This window comes from Salvelinus alpinus, chromosome 18 (genome assembly GCF_045679555.1).
Source record: "Salvelinus alpinus chromosome 18, SLU_Salpinus.1, whole genome shotgun sequence".
In the NCBI taxonomy this organism is placed as follows: Eukaryota; Metazoa; Chordata; class Actinopteri; order Salmoniformes; family Salmonidae; genus Salvelinus; species Salvelinus alpinus.
In genome coordinates, this window is record NC_092103.1 from 16,777,150 (window position 1) to 16,805,025 (window position 27,876).

General features: G+C 39.8%; 2 protein-coding genes across 11 annotated transcripts; one reads left to right on the plus strand and one right to left on the minus strand.

Moving 5' to 3' along the window:
- The first annotated feature begins 1,211 nt into the window (after positions 1 to 1,211).
- Positions 1,212 to 27,762, plus strand: nt5c2l1 (5'-nucleotidase, cytosolic II, like 1). Of its 4 annotated transcripts, XM_071350429.1 has the most exons (19): positions 1,387 to 1,526; positions 3,147 to 3,217; positions 3,812 to 3,885; positions 9,739 to 9,856; positions 10,419 to 10,514; positions 12,411 to 12,502; positions 12,601 to 12,658; positions 12,793 to 12,886; positions 13,002 to 13,055; positions 13,262 to 13,345; positions 13,442 to 13,483; positions 13,582 to 13,683; positions 15,415 to 15,481; positions 16,838 to 17,008; positions 17,161 to 17,212; positions 17,314 to 17,374; positions 17,826 to 18,002; positions 18,117 to 18,212; positions 18,379 to 27,762. In XM_071350429.1, exons 3-19 carry the CDS (start codon positions 3,867 to 3,869, stop codon positions 18,418 to 18,420), a joined length of 1,425 nt encoding a protein of 474 aa, XP_071206530.1. In that variant the 5' UTR covers positions 1,387 to 1,526; positions 3,147 to 3,217; positions 3,812 to 3,866; the 3' UTR covers positions 18,421 to 27,762. The 4 variants fall into 4 exon arrangements, with proteins under 4 accessions (XP_071206531.1, XP_071206529.1, XP_071206530.1 ...); XM_071350428.1 differs by lacking the exon at positions 3,147 to 3,217 and having other exon boundaries at positions 1,220 to 1,526; XM_071350430.1 differs by lacking the exons at positions 3,147 to 3,217; positions 18,117 to 18,212; positions 18,379 to 27,762 and adding an exon at positions 17,589 to 17,633 and having other exon boundaries at positions 1,212 to 1,526; positions 17,826 to 17,963.
- Positions 5,612 to 9,334, minus strand: LOC139543908 (putative nuclease HARBI1). Of its 7 annotated transcripts, XM_071350439.1 has the most exons (11): positions 8,958 to 9,334; positions 8,596 to 8,666; positions 8,332 to 8,508; positions 8,180 to 8,241; positions 8,011 to 8,097; positions 7,882 to 7,923; positions 7,640 to 7,813; positions 7,525 to 7,560; positions 6,872 to 7,426; positions 6,479 to 6,590; positions 5,612 to 6,384 (listed from the first exon to the last, which is right to left on the minus strand). In XM_071350439.1, exons 1-8 carry the CDS (start codon positions 9,113 to 9,115, stop codon positions 7,525 to 7,527), a joined length of 807 nt encoding a protein of 268 aa, XP_071206540.1. In that variant the 5' UTR covers positions 9,116 to 9,334; the 3' UTR covers positions 5,612 to 6,384; positions 6,479 to 6,590; positions 6,872 to 7,426. The 7 variants fall into 7 exon arrangements, with proteins under 7 accessions (XP_071206540.1, XP_071206539.1, XP_071206538.1 ...); XM_071350438.1 differs by having other exon boundaries at positions 7,525 to 7,813; XM_071350437.1 differs by having other exon boundaries at positions 6,872 to 7,813.
- Positions 27,763 to 27,876: the final 114 nt, after the last annotated feature.

Consider the following 27,876-nt stretch of genomic DNA (forward strand, 5'->3'; position numbering starts at 1 on the left):
TCTAATGACACCTTAATGGCAAATCAATAATTTTGACCTTTGGGAAGGTGAGTACAGTGTGATAAAACTGTTAATTCTCTGGGTCCTCTTTAAGAAATGTGTTTAGTATTGTGAACAGGCCCAGGTCTCTGTTGTTATCAGGCTCTGGCCCCAGGCAAACAGGCGCTAATCAGGGAGGGAGAGGTTTTACCTCTGACACTCCTAAAGTCAGCATACTGTATGTTGTTTACTGATGAACAAGTTACATCCCTTAGGGAATGATTCAATCAGCTCGCCTTGAGTTTCTTATTAGTGAGTCTGGGCTGCCATACACAGTTTAACTGTTTGACTTATTACACTCATTTTGAGGTAGTACTTTTTTCCATTACTGTGGTGTTCAGGATTAGTATCAGAATTATTCAATGTGTTCTCTCTCTCTCTCACCTGTATTCGGGGGTAAGTGTTATAGATATACAGGTAACTGCTAACATAAAGGAAACACTTGAGTAAATGAGGGATACAAAGTGTATTGAAAGCAGGTGCTTACACACAGGTGTAGTTCCTGAGTTAATTAAGCAATTAAAATCCCATCATGCTTAGGGTCATGTATAAAAATGCCCAGTTGCCCATTATTTTGGGTACCATGGCTAGAAGATATCTCAGTGACTTTGAAAGACGGGTCTCAAAGGATCATATGGGGTATAAAGTGTGTGTGTGCATGCATGCCTGCGTGCGTGCGTGTCACCCACCCACCCACCAGAAATCTCAACTCAATTGAACACTTATGGGAGATTCTGGAGCTTCAACAAAACACCAAATTATGGAATTTATCTTGGGAGAATAGGGTCTCACCCCTCCAATAGAGTTCCAGACACTTGTAGAATCTATGCCAAGGCCCATTGAAGCTATTCTGGAGGCTCGTGCTGGCCCAACGACCTATTAAGACACGATGTTGGTGTTTCCTTTATTTGGGCAGTTACCTGTATGTGGCCTAATGTAAAACGAATTGTTGTTTTCTTTAGTACTTTCATTGTGTTGTTTTTTTGAATATCGTCCAGCTTCGCTCATATCGCAGAAGTGATATCAGCAAACTCAAGCCATACGCACGTTCCTCTCTGCGTGTGTGCGACTGATTACATTATCTCGGTATTTTAAGCCAGTTTCCAGTCCGCTGTGAGTTTGACCAATTCATAGACAAGATAGGATGCAGTAGGTCCCAGAACCCCCGCACCCACTTTTAACTACCGAACCACGAAGTTTAAAGCATGGGAGTGGCTGTTTACTGACGTGTAGTGAAACCCTTTACGCACAGATCTGCGTATTTTGGAGCTTTAAAAGCCTCCAGTTAGTAAGCTTCTAGTGAGATGACAGCTAGGACTTAGGCTACCCATGTCAGATCTCACTATCCCCCTATCTGGAGAGGCTGTTACAGCGACGACTATGGAGGATCCGACTCGGATTGTGACAGATCAACCTACTAAATCTGTTACAGACCAGAGCATTTCACCCGATGTGCCCTTGGTGAAGAACATGGAATATCAGCACAAGTGAGTTATTATTTGATGTAGCATAATATTTATTACACCCATAAAGATATGACATGTGCAGCTCAGTATTGGGTCCAATCCTACACTAGTGCTTACAAAACTGGCAATGCTGTAGTATAAATGTGACACAAACCTGTAGGCTGTAGAGGCCAATCCAGGTATGGTTATATCATACAGGTTTGCATAAGGTCATAGGGCATGTCCTGTGTCATATACACTAATTGGCTCAGCTTATTTTATTTTCATTTTTCAAATACTTGGAACTTGGAGAAAATGTGCTTTCTGTTTTTTACATGAGCATTTTATAACTTTGTGATAATGTAGCCTATACGCTTTGTTACTGTGATCCGACACCTTTGCTGTATCAGGTTCTGACAATGCACAGAGATTCTTTACTTTTTTTAACTAGGCAAGTCAGTTAAGAACAAATTCTTATTTACAATGACGGCCTAGGAACAGTGGGTTAACTGCCTTGTTCAGTGGCAGAACAACAGATTTTTACCTTGTCAGCTCGGGGATTCGATCTAACAACCTTTCGGTTACTGGCCCAACGCCCTAACCACTAGGCTACCTGCCACCCCAGAGATCTGTCAGACAGACTCACATTACCTGTTCTGATTGGTGAATGGGAGTGGAGATTAGGAATGGTATGTGAGGTCAGGGACGCCTTCTCTTTCACACCTCGATTGTAAGAGTCACTCATTTCTGTTCTTCCTCCACATTATAGGCTAGTTGTTTGGCTGAGGTCTAAAAGAGAAGAGCATCTTAGGTCTTTTCTAGCCTTGATAAAAGTTCTCAGTCACTCAGGTGTAAATCACACTTGGGGGGACACTTCAATATCCCCTTACACCAGTGTCAGGTATATTATTTAACCAATTACTGTCAGTGTACGCTATTCATGCTTCAAACCAGATATACTCCATCAGTAGCCTTGTTCATACTTCCCAGACACCCACTGGCTCAGGGTGACTGTTGTCTCAGGGTGACTGTTGTCTCAGGGTGACTGTTGTCTCAGGGGGATTGTTGTCTCAGGGTGACTGTTGTTGTTCGCTCAAGTGAGGCTTCCTCAAGTGAGGCTTCCTCAGCAACACGCTTCCAGAACACGAGCTGTCAGGTGAATTATTAACAGCTACCCTATATGTTTGAACTGGCTGCTATTGGCAGGAGCTGGGGACAGATAGACAGACAGACAGACAGACAGACAGACGGGGTGAGGTGTAGGCCACTCTGACAGGAGGGAGATGGGTTTCTCTCCCCTGGTGTCACTGATAGAGGCTCCATATCACCTGGTGACACAGGAAACCCCTCTGTGGTTACCTTGTGAATGACTGAACTGATCAGAGTCCTGATTTGATATGTACGAAAGCGATCTCTCTTTAACTAGTTTGGTAGTTCTTTTGAATACAGCAATCTATTTTCAGAAGTTGCCCATTCTGTCTTTTCATTGTGGTTTCCAAGTCTTTGTTCCATTCTTGATTGAACAAAGATATTTTTGTTATAACATATGGATTTAGTTATTACATAGGCTGTCCATTACTGAAATATAAACCTGTTACTGATGATTAGGTGGAGTTCTGTGTGGTAGAGGCTAGAGAGAACTGACCACAGTTTCTGTTGCAGCACCACCGACTGCAAAGTTTGATCACATGCAGAGTGTGCTCAATGAGTTGAATCAGGATACATTAATCACGGTACGTGACTGTCATCAAAAAATAAGCAGTGCCAAGTCTCGGAAATCCTTGCCAATACCATTGCAGCCTCCTAAAAAAAACATTGCCTTAAATATCTTTCCTCTAGAGTCTAGATGGACGTGGCTGTCCATGTTGGCAGGCTTGAAGACATATGTTAATGAACTGATAAGAGTAGGACTGTGATGATGTGATGTAGTGCAGTAGGATATAGCGCCCGATACGGCACTACGAGCTGAATGTGCAGCATAAGATATTCTTTAATGGTTTCTTCCCAAGAATATAGTTGGTGAGGCATATCCCAATGTGACCAGCATTGTGCTCAAGTTGATTGATTTCCATGGGCTTGAAGAAAGTTGAGTCAATTTGTCAAAATGAGTTCTACTCTTGAAGGTTTCAGCAACTGGTCTTAGACAATAGGTCAGATTTGGAGCCATATTCAAGCCATGCCATTAAATACTCTTGTACAGCTGATTGGGTATTCTGAAAAGCTTTGACATGCCCATCTGAGATCTGCTTCTCCTCAACTGACCCCTGTTTTGTCTCCCAGATAATCACTTCAGAAACTCCAACTGTCCTGTTTTCCTTTGATTACAGGGTGTTTGTCAATAGGAGTGTACCATTGGAGAACATCAAATGCTATGGCTTTGACATGGACTACACTCTGGCAGGTAGGTTCATCTATACTGAACAAAAATATTAAATGTTTCATAAACTGAAATAAAAGATCCCAGAAATGTTCCATATGCACAAAATGCTTATTTCTCTCAAATGCACAAATTTGTTTAAATCCCTGTTAGTGAGCATTTCTCTTTTACCAAGATAATCCATCCACCTGACATGTGTGGCATATCAAGAACCTGATTAAACAGCATGATCATTACACAGGTGCTCCTTGTGCTGGGGCAAATAAAAGGCCACTCTAAAATGTGCAGTTTTGTCACACAACACAATGCCACAGATGTCTCAAGTTTTGAGGGAGCGTGCAATTGGCATGCTGACTGCAGAAATGTCCACCAGAGGTGTTGCCAGAGAATTTAATGTTAATTTCTCTACCATACCCTGCCTCCAACATCGTTTTAGAGAATTTGGCAGTACGTCCAACCGGTCTCACAACCTCAGACCATGTGTATAGCGTCGTGTGAGCGAGCGGTTTGCTGATGTCAATGTTGTGAACAGAATCCCAGTGGTGGAGTTATTGTACGGGCAGGCATAAGCTACGGACAGCGAACACAATTGCATTTTTTTGCATAGAGTGGTGTGACAATTGCACAATTGCATAGAGTGGTGTGTCGTACACATCGATCCAGATGTGTACGACAGCGTGATCCAGTTCCCGCCAATATCCAGCAACTTCGCACAGCCATTGAAGAGGAGTGGGACAACATTCCACAGGCCACAATCAACAGCCTGATCAACGAAGGAGATGTGTCCCGTTGCATGACGTGAATGGTGTTCCCACCAGATAATGACTGGTTTTCTGATCCACACCCCTACTTGTTTTTAAGTTATCTGTGACCAACAGATGCATATCTGTATTCCCAGTCATCTGAAATCCATAGATTAGGGCCTAATGAATTTATTTCAATAGACTGATTTCCTCGTATGAACTGTAACTCAGTAAAATCTTTCAAATTATTGCATGTCGTGTTTATATTGTTGTTCAGTATAGTAGACCAGGGGCCTGTTGCACAAAACTAGGATAAGGGATTAAGCCAGGATATCTTGGTGATCCTGGCTCAATTGATCCGTAATCCGGTTGCACTAAAGATGGATAGGGGGCAGGAGGATATGTTATGGTATAAATTACCATGGAGATTTATTCTGTGGAGCTAGCCTGCTCCAGACCAGGCTAAATTCCAGGATCTATTTAATCTCATCCCTAATGTCAGTCAGCAGTCACCACAAATGGAAACCAATAGTTATTTCACTGCTCACTATACATTGTTATCACATATAACTAGACCCACTGTTATTATTTAAACGTTTGTGATCATTAATTTCAATGATTTTGGATAAAAAATGATTTTTAGATGATGTTGCTATCATTAGATAATTTACAGTTTCCCATAGACTATAAGGCTATATATAAAATGATAGAATATTAGGGCCACAGAGGGGAAAAAAACACAAGTCATAATATTGTAACCAGTTGTTTTAAAGGAGGACAGTTGTTAAAATGACAGATGTGGGGCATTTCGTGAAATTGTACTTCAGTATGGTTTCATAAACAAAGACATGCTGATGTGCCAGAATATTAAGTATCACATTGTCATAAGTATCAAAACAATATGTAGCTTTTCTGCAGAAAGAACCAGCCTCATAAATTTATGACTTTATCCTTTTTCTTCAGTGTGGCCCTAGTACTCTGTCATATAAACAAATACACATTCCATATGAATATAAAAACACAATGTGTAACATTATGTTCCTTTATTGAATAAGGACAAAACAAAGCAGGTAAACCATCAGCTCCTTTCGAAACTGAAGTCACAGTGACTCTACAAGATGGAAAGCACAGAATCCAAGCATATTATACAAAATGATACATACACATTCAAAGGTCTGTATATAACACACCCTGCATGTCTGCACACTAAAATAAATGCAGGACAAATCCATACACATCAACTGAACAGACAAATGAATGGATGCAGTAGCCTCCCTGCAGCCTTGTATTACACACAGTATACCGCACAAACATCATAAGAGGCCAAATTCGTCAAAAAACGAACCCAAAAAAACCCAAATTCCTCTGCCACCGCAGGACATATTTAACCAAAATTGAAAGCACACATACTAACTAAAATAATTCAACACATATTGGTCCCTCAGCAGCCGACCACTGTCGTCATCAGGGAAGATTGCCGGATTGTCCCAGTCCATGGCTGGTGGCACTCTGGGGGCCCTCTCCTTCCTCAGGCAGGCCACATTGTGGAGGACAGCACAAGCCACAGTAATATCACATGCCCTAACAGGGCTGACCCTTAATTTGTGAAGGCAGTGAAAGCGTGCCTTCAGGAGGCCAAAGGTCATTTAAACTCTGGCCCTGGTCCTGGCATGGGCATGGTTGTAGGCCTGCTGTGCTTCCTGGGGGTCTGTGAAAGGTGTCAGGAGAAAAGGCTGGCAGCCATACCCCCTGTCTCCCAGCAACACACCAGAGAATTCACCTGTCAACACAAAATCTCATCATTACTACCTCATAAACACAGTGATATTCTTGACACAGCCATGATGGTTATAAATAGGGGTTGTGTGGCTTACCTTGTGATAGGCACTGATAGATTTCAGAGGCCCGAAAGATTCTGGAGTCATGGACTGAGCCAGGCCATTTTGCCACAACATTGCTGATCACACAGTCAGCATTGCAGACCATCTGAAATCATAAGATGAGGAATATTACACCAATCAATGCACATCACTGGCAATGCAGAGTGTTCGTCAATGGACAATATCAAAAAGTTATGTTCACCTGAACATTAATGCTGTGAAAGGATTTCCTATTCACAAAATCGGCCTCATGGGCACCTGAGGGGGCTTTTATCCTTATGTGTGTGCAGTCCACTGCACCAATGACATTGGGGAAACCTGTCACACAAAGTAATGAGTATCCTACTATGTGTTAACAGTTGTCCTGTAATTTGTAGATCCTCTTACCTGCAATCCTATAGAACTCCTCTTTGATGTCACAGAGTCTTCTGTGGCCAGGGAAGGAGATGAAGACATCTGCTAATGCTTTGATAGCCAGACACACACTCCTTATTGTGCGGCAAATTGTGGCCTTGTTCAGCTGTTCTGCATCCCCCACTGAGTACAGGAAGGCTCCACTAGCAAAAAAGCGCAAGGCCACACAAACCATTTGCTCCACACTCAGTGCATGGCTCCGTGCAGTGCGGTGCTTAATCCTGGGACCCAGTAGTCTGCATAGATACCTGATGCCATCTGCAGAAAACCTGTATCTTTCATATAGATGGTCATCAGGGAAGGCCAGTGGGTCCAACCGGTCCCTGAAGACCCTTTCTCGCCTGAAGGCTCTCCTCAGCACAAGTGCTTCTTCATCCACCACATCTCGCACGAATGGGCATGCCATTGTCAGAGCAGAAAGGAACACACAATTTTGGGCCTTCATATAGGCTAGTGGCCACACCTGGTGCTGGGGGGGTGGGCAAAAGAGGGCGATGCCTTATAACGATGACTTGGTTGTACTGATTGCTGGGAAAATAAAAAAAACCTTAGAAAGATGCCACCGTCCTGTGTGCTCACAATAAGAGCTCATATGTCATGGCTCACTTGACTTTACGAGAATATACCTAATTTTTATTTTGAGCTGTGTCATCTTCTTGGAGCTGGGGGAGGAAAGAAAAATAATGATTAATACATTTGTGTTACAGTTAGCATACAGTGTACATTGAAGGCATATCTCACCTCCCTCTCAAGTTTTTTTATTTCAAGGTCCAGTTTCCTAATTGTCCTCTTTTTTATTTCGGACTCCAGTGCAAGATTTTCCATCTTTTTCTTCTTGTACTGAATGTCTATGTCTGCCAGTTCTATTTGGCGCCGGAGGTGGTTGCCATACAACTTTCTGATAGCTTGTGAGCTCTGTGAACACAATACAATTAGCGCAGCTGGAATTTGGCAGGATGTGGTGTCCTTTTATTAATACGCACTATGTTGCCAGGCTGGTTTTCCCACTGTATAGCATCTGGGTCCTGTAAAAGAAATTAGATTTTTTGATTTTGATGAGGACTCCTCACCATTGTAGAGTAAATAGTACTTTCACAGTCTTAACATGATACCTCATGCCTTCTGGAATCCAGAGAGATGGTCTCCTCCTCATCATCGTCTCCATCATGTGCTGTTGCTGCTGCACTGGGGCCTTCACCCTATCACATTTAATCGGATTCATATTGAAGCTAGTAGACAAGACATGCCAGGCCTACAGTATGCCTTTGATGGAGTACTCACTGGATCAGCATCGTCTGGTGCTTGTGCTGGTGGCTCTAACAGGAACACAGTGCTGCCAGACACTGCAAGGCAATAGGTAAACCAAAGTCAGACAGTCCAAATTGATTCAATATGAATGTGGTTGTATCCCATGTAGAGATGGAAGGACATACCTTGAATGAAGCGGGTGGCATCTTGGGAGGAACCTATGCTCGTCTCTTTCCCCCCAGGGATCCCCTCTAAGACGGGCCTGCCTTTATTTAGCTCCAAGGCCATGTCCTCTGCTGGGGTAAGGTCAGCCTTTGGTGACCCACCACCCGTGCCTTGTCTGTGGGTATTCTTTTTCACTGCTAAAACAGTACAGACAATGTGTGAGCAGGCACCTTCTGGGTACAATATATGCTTGTGCTTTGTTAAATATTAGTCAGGGACCATACCATTCTGCAGAATGTTCTTGTATTTGATTTTGACCTGCTGCCATGTCCGTTTTGGCCCGTTCATGTTTAATCTACACACACACACACACACACACACACATTTAATGGAGTCACACTGCAAAAAATTACTTGGTATTTTTGTCTTGTTTTCAGTAAAAATATCAAAAAATGTATCATAGCTTTATACAGTGTGATGGAGTTACTTTACACAATTTCACTCATATCTGCAGTGCATTTCAATTAAAAATGTAACCGTTTCATAATTACAGTACAACTGCATTTTTGGAGATGTGAATTAAATATTTGAATTGTAATTGTGATGTTTCAGCGGAGCGGTGAGTGTGTAATTGTGCACTACTTACGCATTCAGGCGGTCTGCAATACTTTGCCACGCTTTTTCTCTTTGCTTTATCACTGTGGCGGTGTTGCCTTTCTTCTTAATTATATCTTTTACCTCCTCGTATGCCTCCATGAGGATTTGTGCTTCCGACGGGGAAAAGTACGCGGCTCTAGTTGCCATGGTAAATCAATTAATCTGTGATCTGTGGCGGGGTCTATTTGAGTGAGCCGTGAGCGCGCACCTATCCAGGATTGGTTTCACCTGGCTTAATGAATCCGTGTCTGCTCATCCTGGCTTGGTCTTTGTGCAACCAATTAAGCCTGGACGCACATGTTTTGGCTTCATTGAGCTCAGCTGAGTCATTTATCCCGGATGTCTTAATTCTACTTTTGTGCAACAGGCCCCAGTAGACCTACTCCAACAAAGAGAAAATGTGATTGTACTGGTAAAGGGCCAAAAAAGGCTGACCTTTGGAGAAAATATGAAAATCTATGTCTCAAAGATTTAAGGTGTGCAATCAGGGGGTATACTACAAAGCAGGATTAATGAGTTAGCCTAAACAACCAGAAATAACTTGATTTCCTGATTCATTAAGAAAGCTAAACTTAAATTTGTTTTTGTTTGTTAGACTATGCCCATTTCAAGCTTAACCTTAAAACAAACTAAGTTATTTCAAAATATTTAGGCATGTTAGCTTGAATCTACTTTATAGTATACCGCTCAGAACTATATTGAACAGTATATGAGGATAGCAACATTGTTAAATTTTCACTGATGAATACTGATGTGTCCTGTGTGTGTAGAGTACAAGTCTCCTGACTACGAGGACCTGGGCTTTGAGCTGCTCAGAGACAGGCTGGTGTCTATAGGCTATCCCCATGAGCTACTGCATTACACCTACGACCCCACCTTCCCCACACGGTGAGTTCTCTCTTCCTGTTGATCCCACACACATTTGCATACTGTTTATTTTTACATGATCAGTTTGGTAATACATAACATGACCCTTTACTCACAAATATGTTTTTTTCTTCTGTTCTCCATGAAATGGAGCTCCTTAGCATTGTGTTGATGCAAAGCATGTTTAGTTAGGATGGGGCTCTTCATGGGACTCTACTTATGAAATGACCCCTAACCATTCTTTTTCAAGTCATTTGTTGCTCTGTGCATTCTATTTTCTGTATCCTTGCCTCAGGGGGACACTATGCTGGAGAAACATCTGACATTTTATCACTTCATCAGCAGATAGACCTCCTGCAGAGATAGTTTCCCCAAAGGCCTGGTAACAGTTGAATAACAAGATTGGTCAAAATAGAGCAGAAATAAAAAGTAACCTACTGATACTATCAAGAGCAGCCACAAATCTAAAAGATATCATCTATCCCTCTCCCATCCATTCCTCTCTCTGCTTATCTCTGCATAACCATATTCACCCCTGGCTCTCTCTTCCTCCTTTTCATCCCAATCTCTCCTCCCTCCTTAGCGGCCTGGTGTTTGACACAATGTATGGTAACTTGCTGAAGGTGGACTCCAATGGAAACATTCTGCTGTGCAGTCATGGTTTCACCTTTCTAAAAAGGTGAGTGATACATCACAGGAAATACAATAGTTTGTGTGTGTGTGTGTGCATGTGGACGTGTTTCATTATACATGAATAGTAAACAAACAAATATTTGACCACTTGGGGACATTGTATTAGTCCCCACAAGGTCAAATGCTATTTATAGTGGGTTTAGGGTTAGAATTAATGTTAGGGTTAAGGTTAAGGTTAGGAGCTAGGGTTAGATTTAGGGTTAAGGTTAGGTTTTCAGATAAGGGTTAGGTTAGGGAAAATAGGATTTTGAATGGGACTGAATTGTGTGACCCCCACAAAGTTAGTTATACAAGACTGGTGTGTGTGTTTGTTTGTTTGTGAGTATACTGTTTGTAATTCTGTAACAGGATGTCCTTGGGTCAACACTGTCACTGAGGGCACATCTGCACAACCACTTTGCAAAGTCATCTAAGCAGGGGAACAGGGGAATGACACACACACCCACACACGCACGCGCGCACACACAGCAAATCGGCATGTCTACTCAGTGGGTCATCAGGGTGAAACAGCTCTTCTGTCAAACATCAAAAGAGCACGATCACAGAAAACCACAAGGTCAATATGTGACTATTTTCATATGTCTCATTTAAAATACCATGTTTTCTGAAAGACCGATATATTATACACATCTTATCAAACTGAATCCAGTGAATTTTGTCATTCTCTGCTGGTTACATTTCATAGAAGAAGCAGAATACACTACCTATGTGTAGGCTATATATTGCAGCTGTATGAAGGAGTTGTTTTTATCTTGTCGAGGGTACAGGAGATGGACTGACTGAGAAACTAGGCTATGAGATGAAAGGGGGATGGGCTGTGGGTTGCCCTGCTCTACACGAGAACAGAGGATGTTGGAGACCAAGGGAGCCTGATCCTGACATTGGTCAGATCCAACTGTGAGCATTTGTCTCAGTAGGCCTACATACTGCCGTTATATTAAGCTTACAACATAAAACAGCCCCCATGTTCCTGGTTGTTTCATGGAGGACTGAGAAATGAACGCATAATATCCTCTAAAACTTGTTTCACAGCTAACATGATACTCCACAAGGTGTGCAGGAATGTTAAACGTTTTTTCTAAACATTAGTTGGATGCAGATATAGCAGCACTATTTTCACATTTTTTATTCATCCATTGGCTTACAATGGTGATGTAACCAGCTCACAAATATTAAAAAGTATATTTATATCCACCACCTGGTGCCGTTTGCAAATGAATGTCTGTATGTGTTTACATGTGTGTTATTGCATGATTACGTGAGTTCCTTATGAGTTCATCTTTGGGTTATTGTGAGTCTTAAGTAGGACTATGTGTATTTTGTTTTTTTTTATCATGAAAGATGAAAGACTATATTGATTATTCTTTAGCTGGACATGTACATAGTGCCCATCTTACATTCATATATCAGGATTTAGATGTCTTTGGGATCCCTTACCAGCAGCTGAGCTATCAAGAGGCTCCGGTTCTAGTTCAAATCCACTCAATCGCCACTGGATCCTTGCCTCATACTCTTACAGTGAGGCAGACTACAGTGTTGCTTCACTGGAGAAGGCCAGTGGATGTTTCTCCAGCTCTAGCTGAACGTCATAGTCAAGAGACTCCAAAAGAGAGGTCTTGTGACGTTGATAGTGCTGGTGGGATACGTGCACTCTGTCTGTTATCTTGTTATCTTCTGGCTCAGTGGGTTCTCTCTGAATGACTCATCATCCAGAAATGCTCCAATAGTAGCTGTTTGGTGTTATTGGGGAGGTTGTCAGACCAGCTTACTTCATGAGGTTCTACTACACAGTATGCATGTTTTTATCATGTTACACTTCTTTATATGCACCTGTGGCTACTCCTTAATTTGCTAGTTGAACACATACTTTCCTTCGCTACAGGGACAAGATCCAAGACTACTACCCCAACAACTTCATTCAGAGAGGCAACACTGACCGCTTCTATATCCTCAGTACTCTCTTCAACCTTTCAGGTAGCAACAACAGTGTTATTTTGTGTAGTTCTGTACAATCATGCTGCAAATAAAATAAAGTAGAATGACTTTGTAACGCCCTCCTGCTCCTCCCACAGAGACGTATCTGGATGGTTGCCTTGTGGACCTCTTCACCAGATGCAGCAGATACGAAAAGTGAGTGGACTCTATTATCCTCCTCCCTCTTCTCGTTGCTGACACTTTTTCTCTACAGCTGTGAGAATAGTAAATCATAAAACATAAGTGAATAATGTGACTGTAGTTTCTGTATTTTTTTTATTTTTTTTTAGCTGCCAGAAAGGCTTCAAACATGGTGACTTGTTCATGTCCTTCAGAAGCATGTTCCAGGATGTCCGAGATGCAATGGACTATGTTCATGATACGGTCAGCATTATACAGTACATACACCACCCCATCCCGACACACATACTCACACATTATGAAACATTACTGTCTGTGCCTTTGTGTAAAGACCGACTCTCTCCATTTTGTCATATAGGGCAGTCTGAAGGAAAGCACTCTGAGGAATTTGGATAAATATGTCGTCAGAGACGTGAGTGAAAATAACTTTGAACCTCCCTTAATTGCTCTTCCATACTGGATACCTTTTCTGGATACAGTATATTGACCAAGTGTTTTGGACATAATTTATGAGATGATATCTCAGTTAATTAATGACATTCAACAAAGTCTCTGAGATTACCTAAACTTTCTCTATCCAGAGGAATTAACCCTCTCCCTTTCTCTTCTTCTCGATAGCTAAACTTGCCTGTTCTCCTGACTCGTATTAAGGAGGTGGCCAAAGTGTTCCTGGCGACCAACAGTGATTACAACTACACGGAGGTCAGTTGTTAATGTTGCATGGGTCATGATGTCTGTTCAATGCATTCTATTCTATTCACTTTTATACTAAGGATGTGTCTTTGTTCTTTTCCCTAGGCTATCATGAAATACTTGCTTGAAACTCCACCAGGTGCCAAGGTTAGTCTAGGTGTCTCCAGTTTCAAATTAAGGAAAAGGGTTTTGGGGAACAAATTACCATTCATTTTAATGAACATTTCAATATTTTTTTCCTGAAGTACCCCAAAAAAACGTGGCGCGCCTTCTTTGACCTTGTCGTCGTGGATACCAGGAAGCCACTGTTCTTTGCCGAGGGAACTGTGCTGAGACAAGTGGACACGGTAAGAACCTTTCACTCATCATCACATGGTGTGTATAGAAAATATCCTTTAACACACCTCGCAATTAGATTAATGTTCTAATCCAGAGCTATATATTTAGAGTTATGCCAGTTTTTAGAATTGTGTATTGTTCTAATTCTATACATTCAGTTATATAGCATTGTTTAAGTATTCCCCATGTAATGTTAATGGGGAGCTAACATGGCTGCCATAGAATGTTGAGTGTCATGTACAGTGCCTTCAGAAGTATTCACACCCCTTGAATTTTTCCACATTTTGTTGTGTTACGAAGTGGGATTAAAATGGATTTAATTGTAAAAAAAAAAAGACAATAATCTACACAAAATACTCTAACGTCAAAGTGTTCAACCCCCTGAGTCAATACATGTTAGAATCACCTTTGGCAGTGATTACAACTGTGAGTCTTTATGGGTAATTCTCTAAGAGCTTTCCACACCTGGATTGTGCAACACATGCCCATTTATTATTTTAAAAACTCTTCCAGCTCTGTCAAATTGGTTGTTAATCATTGCTAGACAACCATTTCCAGGTCTTTCCATTGATTTTCAAGTAGATTTAAGTCAAAACTGTATCTTGGCCACATTCACTGTCTTCTTGGTAAGCAACTCCAGTATATATTTGGCCTTGTGTTTTAGGTTACTGTCATGCTGAAAGGTGAGTTTATTGAACCAGGTTTTCATCTAGGATTTTGCCTTTGCTTAGCTCCATTCTGTTTATTTTTTTATCCTGAAAAACTCCCCAGTCCTTTACAGTTACAAGCATACCCATAACATGATGCAGCCACCACTATACTTGAAAATATGGAGTGTGGTTTTCCCTAAACATAACACTTTGTAATCAGGACATGTTTTGCAGAATGTTTTTAGTGCCTTGTCCCCCAACAGGATGCATGTTTTGGAATGTTTTTATTCTGTACAGGCTTTCTTCTTTTCACTCTGTAAAATAGGTTAGTATTGTGGAGCGACTACAATGTTGTTGAGCCATCCCCAGTGTTTTCCTATAACAGCCATTAAACTCTTTAACGGTTTTAAAGTCACCATTGGTTTCCTTCCTCTCTGGCCACTGAGTTAGGAAGGACGCCTGTATCTTTGTAGTGACTGGGTGTATTGATACACCATCCAAAGTGTAATTAATAACTTTACCATACTCAAAAGGATATTCAATGTAATATTTTTTTAATTTGTACACTTCTACCAATAGTTTCCTTTCTTTGCAAGGCATTAGAAAACCTCCCTGGTCTTTGTGGTTGAATCTGTGTTTTAAATTCAATGCTCGTCTGAGGGCCCTTACAGATAATTGTATGTGTGGGGTATAGAGATGAGGTAGTCATTGAAAAAACATGTTAAACACTATTATTGCACACAGAGTCCATGTAACTTATTGTGTGACTTGTTAAGCAAATTCTTACTCCTGAACGTATTTAGACCTGCCATAACAATGGAGTTGAATACTTATTGACTCAAGACATTTCAGCTTAAATTTTTTATTAATTTGTAAAATTTTCTAAAAACATAATTCCACTTTGACATTATGGGGTATTGTGTGTAGTGGGGGGAAAACGATTTTAAATTCAGGTTGTAACACAACAGCATTTGGAAAAAGTCAAGGGTGTGTATACTTTCTGAAGGCACTGTAAATGCTTCATAATGCAGAAACCACATTGGCTCAACTCTCTAAATACATGGCTCTGTTCATATCTATCCAACATAGAACACAGGGAAGCTCCGTATTGGAACATACACTGGAGACCTCCAGCATGGAACTGTCTACTCTGGCGGTAAGAATTCAAATGTTAATCCCAGCTAGCACATAACAAAATGTTTCTTAGAGGTTGGTGAGAGCCTGGTTGTCCTATGGTTATTTTCCACACAACCTTCCCACAACTTTCTGGGAATGATGCAGGATAGTTGATTGGCTTTGGAACATTCTCAGCACATTTAAGAAACTTGACAAAAAACATGATTTTCTTGGTATTTCATTACTTTAACAGAACGTTTCCTAAAAGTTAAAACATGGTTACATTTCATTAAAATTTTGGTAATGTTCTAGGAACGTTCTCCAACTGGTCTGACATTGGGAATGTTCTCAAATAGTTACTAGAACGTTAAGAAACAACGCTCTTCTGTGGGAATTTCAGTACTTCAGCATAACGTTTCCTACAGGTTTTCTCATTGTCCTATTTAAAGTCATGTTCTCAAATTGTTCTGAGAATGTTAAGAAAACTTTCCATAAAAAACACAAGAAAACTTTAGTAACGTACAGAGAAAGTTCTAAGAATGTATTTAAAAACATATACATTATGTTTTCAGCATCAACAAAACTCTATCTTAAGTGTGCTCAAGTGTGTTGGCCGCACCCACTAATTGGCTTAATGAATGTTTATTTTCTTTTGAAATGGGGTCTGTTTGAGTAGACTAAAATGACCAGCTTTGTATGTGTAAAAAAAACATGGTATGCTAGTTCAATCCTGGTGGCACAGTGGACTAATTACATAGATAGAGAACAGAAGATCATAGGTTCGAATCTGACTGCCACAATTAAAAAGAAATGTGTTTGCATGATTAATGCCTAATTAAAATAATTTTCATGTGTCCTATCTGTGCTGGCGTTCAAAACAGTTAACCAAAAGTAAGCTAGCAGTCTTGTTGAAACATGTTCTCAGAACGTTATTTAATTATCTTCATATAACCTATAATTTCCATTTTCAGAACATTACTAAAACCTCCCGGGAAAACTTTCAGGGAACCATAGTAAAACGTTCTCAGAACCTCCCTGCAACCTAAACATGTATGTTTCCAGAACAGGCAAAGGTTTTCACTTCCATTCTCAGAATTTTACAAGTCAGGAAACATATGGCTTCATTCTCAGAACCAATAAGAAACCAAAAATGTACATTCCCCCAACTGCCAAGCAACCAAAAGTTTTAGCTGGGATATTATCATCAAAAAAGGTAACATATTCTAGGAAGAGGGACAGAGAGGAAATGGGAAGATAGGAGAAAGGGATTAAGATGGTATTAAATTGAGAGAGGAATAGTGAGTTTCACCCATCTTGGTTTCAGTGGGAGTCATATCAGTGGGTGTCACATCTCCTCAACTTTCCATCCTCTTTTATCTGTCTCTCCTCCCTGCAGGCTCCTCAGACATTGTATGTGACCTGCTGGACGTGAAGGGGAAGGACATTCTCTATGTGGGTGACCACATCTTTGGGGACATCCTAAAGTCTAAGAAGAGGCAAGGTTGGAAGACCTTCCTGGTGGTGCCTGAGCTGGCCAAAGAGCTGCAGGTGTGGACAGAGAAGAACCGTGAGTACAAACACAGTCAACCTCCTCTTCATGACCTCACAGTGACCCTAAAACTGACCTATCATATACCACATGCATAACGTGGCCACTTTACATACCTTAGGTAATGTAATCTTGGCCACCATTTTGATGAGTGTCTCTTTTTCCTCAAGATCTCTTTGAAGAGCTGAAGCATCTTGATATATTTTTAGCTGAGTTGTACAAGTGAGTGGGCATTTCCTTTGTTCTATGAGTGACACTTGCCTATTATTTCACTTGACAGAGCTGTGCATGATGTTGTCAATCTGACTGGCCTCTCTCCTTAGGCACCTGGACAGTAGCTGTAGAGAGTGCCCAGACATCACTGCCATTCAGACCAGGATGAAGGTAAACCATGCCCACTGACACATAACCCCTCTCTGAGAAATGTTCTAATACAGTGGTTCCCAACTCCAGTTCTCGAGTACCCCCAACAGCACACATTTTTGTTGTAGCCTCTGACAAAAAAAAACTGATTCAATAATAGTATTTACTGTGGTGTTTTTTCAGACCTTACTGTAGTATTTACTCTGCTGTTTTTGTTTTATTATCTTGAACATAGAAGTGGAGGCTTTCTCCTTGAGGGCATCAATACTAGAGAAATAAGGTATATAACTAAAGTATACTTAAGTAATAAGGTATGAGGGGGTGTTGTATATGGCCAATATACCACACCCCACAGTACCTTATTGCTTAAGTATACTATAGTTTACTACAGAATGATATAGTAAGTACTGTAGTATTCTATAGTAAACTGTAGTATTTTTTAATGTGCGGTACGTCGCCTTGTGTTTTACAGGTGGTGACCTATAGGATGGATCTGTCCTATGGGCAGATGGGCAGCCTGCTGCGGAGTGGCTCCAGACAGACTCTGTTTGCCAGCCAGCTCATGCGTTACGCTGACCTGTACTCTTCCACCTGCATCAATCTGCTCCACTACCCCTTCAGTTACCTGTTCAGAGCCCCACCTGTCCTGGTGAGTCCCACCTCAGATATCCCTGTGATAATAACAAGGACATGCATCTCTTCTTGCATAAAATCTCATGCTGAAATGACCATGAAAAAAACATTTCTTCCTGATGTTGTCCAGATGCCCCATGAGTCCTCGGTGGATAATCACCCCCTTGACTTCCCTTCACCTCAATTCTCTGTTCTGGACCAAATCCAGAAGATAGCTGAAGCCAAGGTTTGACACTCATACCTACACAGCTATCTGTTATTTATGTTGCATTTTCCATTTAAATAAACACTGTATTTATCTGTTAAAATAGACAGTCTTGCTTTAAGTCCTGAAAAAAGTATATCTTTGTAGTCCATATTGATTTTAAAATATAACTTTTATTTTCTTACAGAGGGCGAGTGAGGATAACACAGCGGAACTGAAAGACACGTGAGGATGTATTTGACAAAACAATTATTCCGTTTTGACATGACTGTTCGTCCAGATCAAAAAGAAAGGTGTCTGTGTTTTTTGGACTGGCAATTTTTTTAAGACACAATACGATATATATAGCGCCACCTGCTGGAAGACAGTTTTATAACTAGTTTTTCATCAATCACCCCTGCATTTTCCCCATGTGATCAGTTTGCCAAGGGTTAGGGAAAATACTATTTGGATAGACACTGATTCTAGGTTAATGTATATAAGTGAATATTTGTCTTAATAATACATGTATTTTTTATGTATCTATTTAGCTACAGTACTTTTACACTCCTATATGCAATACTGATTTTGTTCCCTGTGCAAATGTATTTTAACTTCAATGAGCATGTAAACTGAAACATGTTCAGTGACCATTAATGAAATGTTACTCATTTGTGGTGAATTATTATGCAGGTTGGCTCATTAGCCTATGTTCAATAAGGATGTAGCTAGCTCCTTTGTGGTGGATATGCTTGTTTGGTGGTTATTACAAGACCAAGGTTAGATGGATTTATGACAATTATTACATACAGTATAACAAATATTTACTTATCTCTTGTTGGCTACTCTTCACAGCATACCCTATTTTAGTTTTAGAATCCTAACCTAGCCTAAAGGGACCATGCTGTTTGTCTTAAACATGCATAGATCAAATAAAAGTAAGGAGTCCAAAACATGTATCCTTTCTAGAACGGTGAAACAAAATTACAGCATTTTAACATTAATTTGAGTGTAACAAACAAGGTTCTTGAGGTGTATGTACGCTCTCTGCCCATTGGATGGCATCAAATCGCTGTTCTGTGCAAAACGCTTGCAGCCAACTGCACTGTATGCAAACCTATGGGTGGGATGTCATTTTTATCATCGAAACTTGGAAGACTATACTGTAGGTTCATAATGTGTTTCTTCCACATTCAAAATAACAGGGATTAAAACCCCTTTACCATCGAAAGCATTGGTTCATTGAAATGTGAAGTGGATAATGTAACTGAATTAATCGGAATAACACAAATATTGAATGTTCAAATAGGCTACAGTCATATTGAGGTGCAAGCGTGTGCTACTGGCCCAAAGGATGTTTCTTTCGTTGCCTCTCGCCAGATCGTTGAAAATGTTAATAACATCCGATTACTGCATTTGCTGTCAAAATCATTTTCTTAAAGATTTGATTTTAGTAACACAGATTCATAGGCAGAATTTAAGCACTTAAGCTAAGTCATTTGCTCGTATATCCTAATCGTCCAAGTTTTCAGCAGTTTAAAATTATTTATTTAATCAACCTTCAAATGATACAAGAAATATAGGCTTAGTTATATTTACTACATCTCAGAAATGTAAAAACCTAGGCCTAATTGATATTTTCCGGTTGAAAAGATATGGCATATTCTTCCTATTATCACTGCTAAAGGTGGCCCCACAGATTGAAGCTGGGTCACGTTTGGGAACACGGGTGCGTCATGTGTATCCACTTTGCCCTTGTTCCTCATTATTCACGAGCCCTTCCTATACAATGGCCAATCGTTGCAGTTAGCCGTGACTATAGCTACACAAGATTTAATTGCATATCATTGCTTTTCAAGACAAAAACACGACAAAACTGTTCAAGGCAATGTGGCCTTTACATAGCCTACAGTTTACTAAATAGATCTATAAATAAATGAAATACAAATGATTCTTTAACTATACAATGAAGACCAATTTCAATGATGAATCTAAATATTTCAATGTACAGTATTAACATTTCATTATTGAGACTCAATCTAGATAAAGACAAAATAAAGTCAGGCATCTAAAGAAAAGTAATACAACTATGGCAACAGTTCATTTTAACCTAATGATTAAATGTTTGCAGTTTTCTTTTTGATCTTATTTCTCTCAAATAAACATATAGGCTACCTCATTTATTCTAACAGCAGACCAACACAAAACCATAGCTTTTATTCACAGCACATTTACTCACTCAAAAGCATACATTTTAACATTATGAAAATGTTTTTGGGAATCAATAAAAAAAATAAAAAATTGTCTGAAACAATTGGGAGTACTTTGTGTCTCAGACAGCCTTGTGAGACTGTATGAGTAGCTAATTAACTCATTAACTTATCCTCTGCAGTTAACAGGGTGTAATGGAGCTTGCCTGAGCCACACACAAGTGGTGCTCCAAACCACTGACCTGTTGGATTCAGTGCAGGACTCTCAGTGCTCTACCCAGTTAGATATGACTGCAGACACACACACCCATGGCACCGTCCCCCATTCCACGCATTCCAGGATTTCCCAGAAAGCAATGCAAGCAAGCCTCAACAAGTCACATTCTTCACTCTGGGGGAATTTCGCACAGTCAAGTGGTTGAGATAGATCTGCTCCACCTTACTAATACTGACTTCACTTCAAGATGAAATCAACTCAATGATCAATACATATCTTGTCCCTCCCTAAAGCAAACAAAGTCGCTTTTTAATTAATATTCTTCAAAAATGTACAAAGCCTGGGTAAGTACACTACATGACCAAAAGTATGTGGACACCTGCTCGTCGAACATCTCATTCCAAAATCATGGGCATTAATATGGAGTTGGTCCCCCCTTTGCTGCTATAACAGCCTCCACTCTTCTGAGAAGGCTTTCCACTAGATGTTGGAACATTGCTGCGGGGACTTGCTTCCATTCAGCCACAAGAGCATTAGTGAGGTCAGGCACTGATGTTGGGTGATTAGGCTTGGCTCGCAGTCGGCGTTCCAATACATCCCAAAGGTGTTCGATGGGGTTGAGGTCAGGGCTCTTTGCAGGCCAGTAAAGTTCTTCCACACCAATCTCGACAAACCATTTCTTTATGGACCTTGCCTTGTGCACGGGAGTGTTGTCATGCTGAAACAGGAAAGGGCCTTTCCCAAACTGTTGCCACAAAGTTGGAAGCACAGAATCGTCTAGAATATAATTGTATGTCATTTATATGCTGTAGCGTTATAATTTCCCTTCACCTGCCCGAACCATGAAAAACAGCTCCAGACCATTATTCGTCCTCCACCAAACTTTACAGTTGGCACTATGCATTTGGGGCTGGTAGCATTCTCCTGGCATCCGCCAAACCCAGATTTGTCCGTCAGACTGCCAGATGGTGAAGCGTGATTGATCATCCCAGAGAACGCGTTTCCACTGCTCCAGAGTCCAATGTCGGCGAGCTTTACACCACTCCAGCCGACTCTTTGCATTGCGCATGGTGATCTTAGGCTTGTGTGTGGCTGCTAGGCCATGGATACCCATTTCATGGCGCTCCAGACGAACAGTTCTTGTGCTGACGTTGCTTCTAGAGGCAATTTGGACCTCGGTAGTGAGTGTTGCAACCAAGGACAGACGATTTTTACGTGCTCAGCGGTCCCGTTCTGTGAGCTTGTGTGGCCTACCACTTCATGGCTGAGCCGTTGTTGCTCCTAGATGTTTCCACTTCACAATAACTTCACTTACAGTTGACCGGGGCAGCTCTAGCAGGGCAGAAATTTGACGAACTGACTTGTTGGAAAGGTGATGTCCTATACCGGTGTCATGTTGAAAGTCACTGAGCTCTTCAGTAAGGCCATTCTACTGTCAATGTTTGTCTATGGAGATTGCATTAGCTGTGTGCTCGACAATGGGTGTGGCTGAAATAGCCAAATCCACAAATTTAAGGGATGTCCACATACTTCTGTATACATAGTGTAGCTGCAGAAATATCAAATAGGCTCAGTAACAGAAAATACATTAACATAATGTATTAATGGGACTGTCTGCTCAGACTGGCAGTTGAAGGGGTTTTAAAGAGAAAAATTTAAACAAAAGTACACCAACATTGTGTGACATTGATCAAGGAGCTTTGCCTTGATGTTCTCCAACACTCAAACTTTTTTCTCTGTACAGTTAAGAAATGTTTAATCTTCCACTGAAAGATAATTGCATTTGGCAGTTGAATGTTAGCTTAAACATGAATTTGAATTAGTTTTGAGCTAAAAACAGAGCTGAGTTTATAATTATTTGAAGCAAAACAATACATTTACATTTACATTTAAGTCATTTAGCAGACGCTCTTATCCAGAGCGACTTACAAATTGGAAAGTTCATACATATTCATCTAATACATTTCCTGATGACACTCACAACCAACTTCCCAGCAGTCTGATCCTTTGAAAGGCTCCCGGATGAGGCACACACAGGAGCACTCCCTGCACCCCCATCCCAGCTCACCCCATTCCCCACCACCACCATACACAGAATAGGACCTGCCTCACTGCATTCCTCCAAAACACTCCCCTCCCCCACCGATCTGCCTGCCACTACTACCAATGATGTATATAAACCCTGGATTGCTGATCCTGTGTATTGGCCAGTGAAAGGCTTTGAAACCACTGGTCGGCCACATTGGCACTCCCTAGTAAGAGCAGTTCTACATAGGAATTATTTGAATTCTACAATATTTAATTTGAACATTTCAAGGACAAAATTACGTGTATTTATTCGTTGTTGTTGTGGGGACAGTAACATTAGTAATCTCTAAAAATGAAACTTGAAGGAAAATATATTCATATGTCTTCATTTTTTAAATGTTTCGCAAACAATCTAATTTAAAAGTAAGCATTGGATTAATGTGTCTGTAATAGAAAAAATGTGACAAAAAGTAATGAATATATAATAATAAATGCATTTCTATGGCTTCCAATTTTAAAAAACTTACAACAGTGGAGAGTGCCAAAATGGCGGAACGGTGGCTTCAACACAGCGCCACCTAATAGTCATCTAGTGTATATGTAAATTATTGCCCAGTACAGAGGGTGCTCATTTAATTTGGGGAACTTACACATGGGTACACAACAAGATACTATCACTAAGTTACTGTACAACTTTTTAAACTGACTTAAGAGACAGAAATTGAAGCATTTATTTAATTTTTGTTGCATTTTAAAAGGACATATTTTAGAAAACATCAAGAATCGGAATACAAAATAACTACACAGAAACAAATGTCTAGTTTCTTGCCTTTAACTACATTGAAATATTTTCAGTCTTAGGATGTCATTTGTTTCCTAATTTATACAGCTGTGCTCTACTGATGTTTAACTTACCACTATAACTACTTGGAATCTGGAAAACATATTTTACTCAATTAAATTAGGATGTTGGAGTGAGCTATTTAAAACTTTTTACAGTGCTATATGGGCTACTTTTAGATTCTGTTCTAAAAACATACTGGGGCCACATGTCTATAGTTCACAAGAGTTAACTACTATACTTCTGAAACACAGACTTTGACAGCAATAAAACTATTCCTGTCTCACCCACTATCCCCTTACCACCAATTCAGAGAGGGCTGAGGCCAAATGCTATGACAATACTATTGCACTGCTAGAATGAATGGTACAGTAGTGCAACATTGTCAAAGCAGCTGACCTCAGCATGTGTCAGCACGTGGACATGGGGACAGCCATTCTCCATTGCCAATAGAAGAGATTCAGCTAAAACTAAACCACTTTTAAATAAGCAGCCGTGTGTAGCTCACATTTCTCATCAATAGTTTGAACATTACTTGGGTGGTTAGATTGCCATAAAATAGAATATATATTCAAACCTAACAATTTTACAAATATCTGTACACACCAGATGTAAAATGATCATAGCTGCAAAATACTGTTTAATTGACTCGTACTATGTGGGCACACTAATATCTATAGATATAAAGCTGTACTGACTTAAAATCTTCTGACAGCGGTCTACATGTTCAACTTCAGAAACAAACAACATAAGTTTAATCTTTGTAAAGAAGTTATTAAGGAGCCTGATATTTAGTGTTCCTGTAGCCTCACACACAGCCACATGTGTAGGCCCCTCATATTTATTGTCTGTCAACTCAGAGGGGTGAGAGGTTAAGGCAATAGAGGGAGGTGTGGCTCTCCGTTTCATCAGCCAATGCCCTTTTAATATTGCACTGCTCATCTCAATGCCCAGTAGTACAACAGAAAAAGGGCAATGGACGACAACATGGACACCATCAGCCTCATCTGAAGATAGTAGTGCTTCTTACTCCAATCCTCCTGTTCCACCATGACACTATCAAACAAGCAATGGCTGACCAACTCTAATCTGCTAGATTAATTGACCCAGTTTAAAAACAAGAATAGGCTACTCCTCACGAAATATACAATGTTTAGAGAGAGTCACTATAGTTAACACCAAGTAGTTCAGGAAATGCAGCAATTTAAGAGAGGGAAATAATTACAGTTATCAAGAAGTAGTTTCTAGAGACAATTCAGAAAAAACATGCAAGTAGACTACTTGCCCTCTAATTCACGCAAACATCTTTTAAAGGGAGGCCTACATTTTTACCAGAACTCATTTGCCAGAAAAATTATGTTGAAAGCATCATTATCACATAGGCCTAAACTTAATTATTTTAATTTCTTTCCCTTTAATACAAAACACACATATGTGTCAATCATCTAATTACTTTATACAGGTTTAATTGTGCCTATATCATTTTGAGATGCATCATTAAAAAAAAAAGTTGTTCCTCACACAACTGAGAGAAAAGGGTTTTTCCCTGAATCATGACTAGTTCCAATGAAATGTATTCTAATTCTGAGAACGGGGACATTTTGTTACTGTGCAACATTTTCATGTAGACTTTGTACTCTTAAAACCATAGTTGAAACTTAATCAGGCACATTTATCATTTGTTCACTTTTGTGTTTAGACTCTGAAATCTTACCTCAACAACCAATAATTTATTATGCCTATTTGTTGTATTATCTGTGCAACAAAATAAAAACTCAGAGGTAGGCTATTTAAAAGATAATTAGGTAGGCTTTAATCCTTTTTTCTATCATTGGTCAGCCATTCAGGCGACAACTTTTGAACATAGCATTTTGCCCAACTCATGAAATTATTCTACAGCTGCTAGTGAATAGACTACCTTAGGCCCTGTAATATAATAAACGTGGTATTACTTTATAACAAGACAAATAAAAAAAGATGGAAAATGTGCAAAACGAATAGCCTACGTGTAAATTGCAAAGTAGACCAGTGTTACCTCTGTAGTCCCCATGGATTATAATTACATAATTCAGATATTTCACATAGGCCTAATACCAACATAGAACACAAACTTGTCAACGAACCTTTGTTTTTCTTGAGCTTTCAACTTCTATGTCAAAAGGATACTTATCAGTAGCAGGAATGGATACAATCTGCAAACCCAACGTGCCAGCTCTCGCACTATCACACAGACGACTTGTTACATAGCCTACATTGACTCTGTGCACAATCCATGATCGTGAATGTCGCTCACAATTCTAATAGCCAGCAAATTATACGTGGTGCATTGATGTAGGACTAAACATGCATTTTTCCTGATTAATCCAGAATGAGGAAAACACAAACTGGTCGAATCTTGTAGAGGGAGCTCTTCCTTGCACAGTCTTTAAAGCAAGGTCCTGATGCGCATGAAAATGATAAACCCTTATTTTGATGTTCTCTTCCCTTAATTATTTTTAAATATCACTCTTCTCCACCCTTCACAATTTCGCCCTGAGCTCCCGCCATTTCCGCCCAATGCTACTCACACAGAGGACCCCCCAAATTCATAAATGATACCTAGCCAAGGGAGGGACCACAATCAATCCGTCAGCCAAAAAAAATGAAAAGTTGACCAAAAATATAGGGACAAAACCCACTATGAACCACAACTATGTGTCCGCAACATTAGGAATTCATCCCGTCTTTTCAAAACGCGTAAGTATAAAGACATTTCTCTCGCGCTTGTAGAGAAAATAGCAAATCTTTCATGCACAACCGCACGGCCTCCCAGATCCAGCCTCCATCTTTGACTACTTGACATTCAGAGGCTGCCGGAGCAAATTCCTCGTTTGCATGCCTTCTACTGATTGGCTTCTTCTTGCGCTAGTCTTTGCCATATGATAAGCCATTGGTTTAGTTTCGAGGTGTTCAACGTTTTATCGGTTCCAGGATTGGTCACATAGGCTACAAGGAGCACCACAGCCTATAATGAATGCATGATTAACTATCTTCCATTCACAAATTTCTCATCACCATTACTTTTCAGTACACTCTATCCACCTTTTCGACTGTAAAAGTCACACGCGCCTTTAAATTGATTATAACAGGATTCAACCATAATGATTACGATAAGGCTATGCTTGTGGATGTTATTAGGGTCGAGGCTTTTTGACTAGCCAACTCAACAACATTTAAAAAAAAAAATGTTTTAACCAAAACTTAGTCAGATAATAGTTAACAATGTAATGCATTTTAATATTTGTACTACATTAAATATGCTTGTGTTGCCTTTTTGTCACTGGTGTCAGCTATATTTTAATGACAATTCAGGCTTTCCAGAATATAATTTGACTATTTAATTTGCTTATATAATCAAAGACATAAAAGGTTCATGATAATATTAAGAAATGTTTTTGATTAGTAATAATGGACTTTAAACAAAACCAATTTTTCTATAATAACACCAGTGATGGTAACCCCAGTGACTAGTACAACTTTATTTTTGTTTTGGAATAGCACTACACAGCTGATTCAAATTATCAAAGCTGGATTATTAGTTGATTATTTGAATCAGCTGTGTAGTGCTAGGGCAAAAAGCCAAAACGTGCACCCCTTGGAGTCCCATGTACCGAGTTTGGGAAACCCTGGACTAGTAACACCAAATCTTCAGAAAATACAGAATACCTAAGTAGGCAGCCACAGTAGCTCAAACCACACTTCTTAAATTGTAAATTAATCAGAAAATCATGTGATTTGATAAATTATTTTAATCAAATGTCCTTTTCCCCTTACTATAAACTGTGTAACACCAGTGACACATCCTAACGCTTCGCTTGAAATTACCAACTTAATCATCAAATTGCTAACAAATGAAGAGAGAGTGCAGACCCACCATGAACCTTTGACACAGTAAGAAGTTGGCAAGGATGTTGCATTTAAAAAAAATGTTTTTATTATTATTATTTATTATTATATATATTTTTTTTATAGAAGGGTAACACCAGTGACATGAAATTGATATTTTTAATATTTAGTTGATATTTTAGTTTAAGTAATCCACTAAATAACTATAATACTTTCCTTTTGTACTACGACATTTAAAATATATTTCTTTACTCAAAATATGTCACTAAACCACAACTCCTGACCCGAAGGACCAGACATTTTCCTGGTACTGACCGTATTCTACAATATGTTTGCAAAAAATGTTTGCAATTTAACTGTCTTACATATGTTTTATTAACAATAAAACACTTAAATTTAAACAAAAACATATATTTTGTGTCATTATCTGAAATTTGTAAGTGTTTTTCCTGGTGGTTAAGGTGGGAGACAAGAAGCCACCATTTTCATAAGAAGGATTGGCTTTAGAACATATGTTAACCTCAA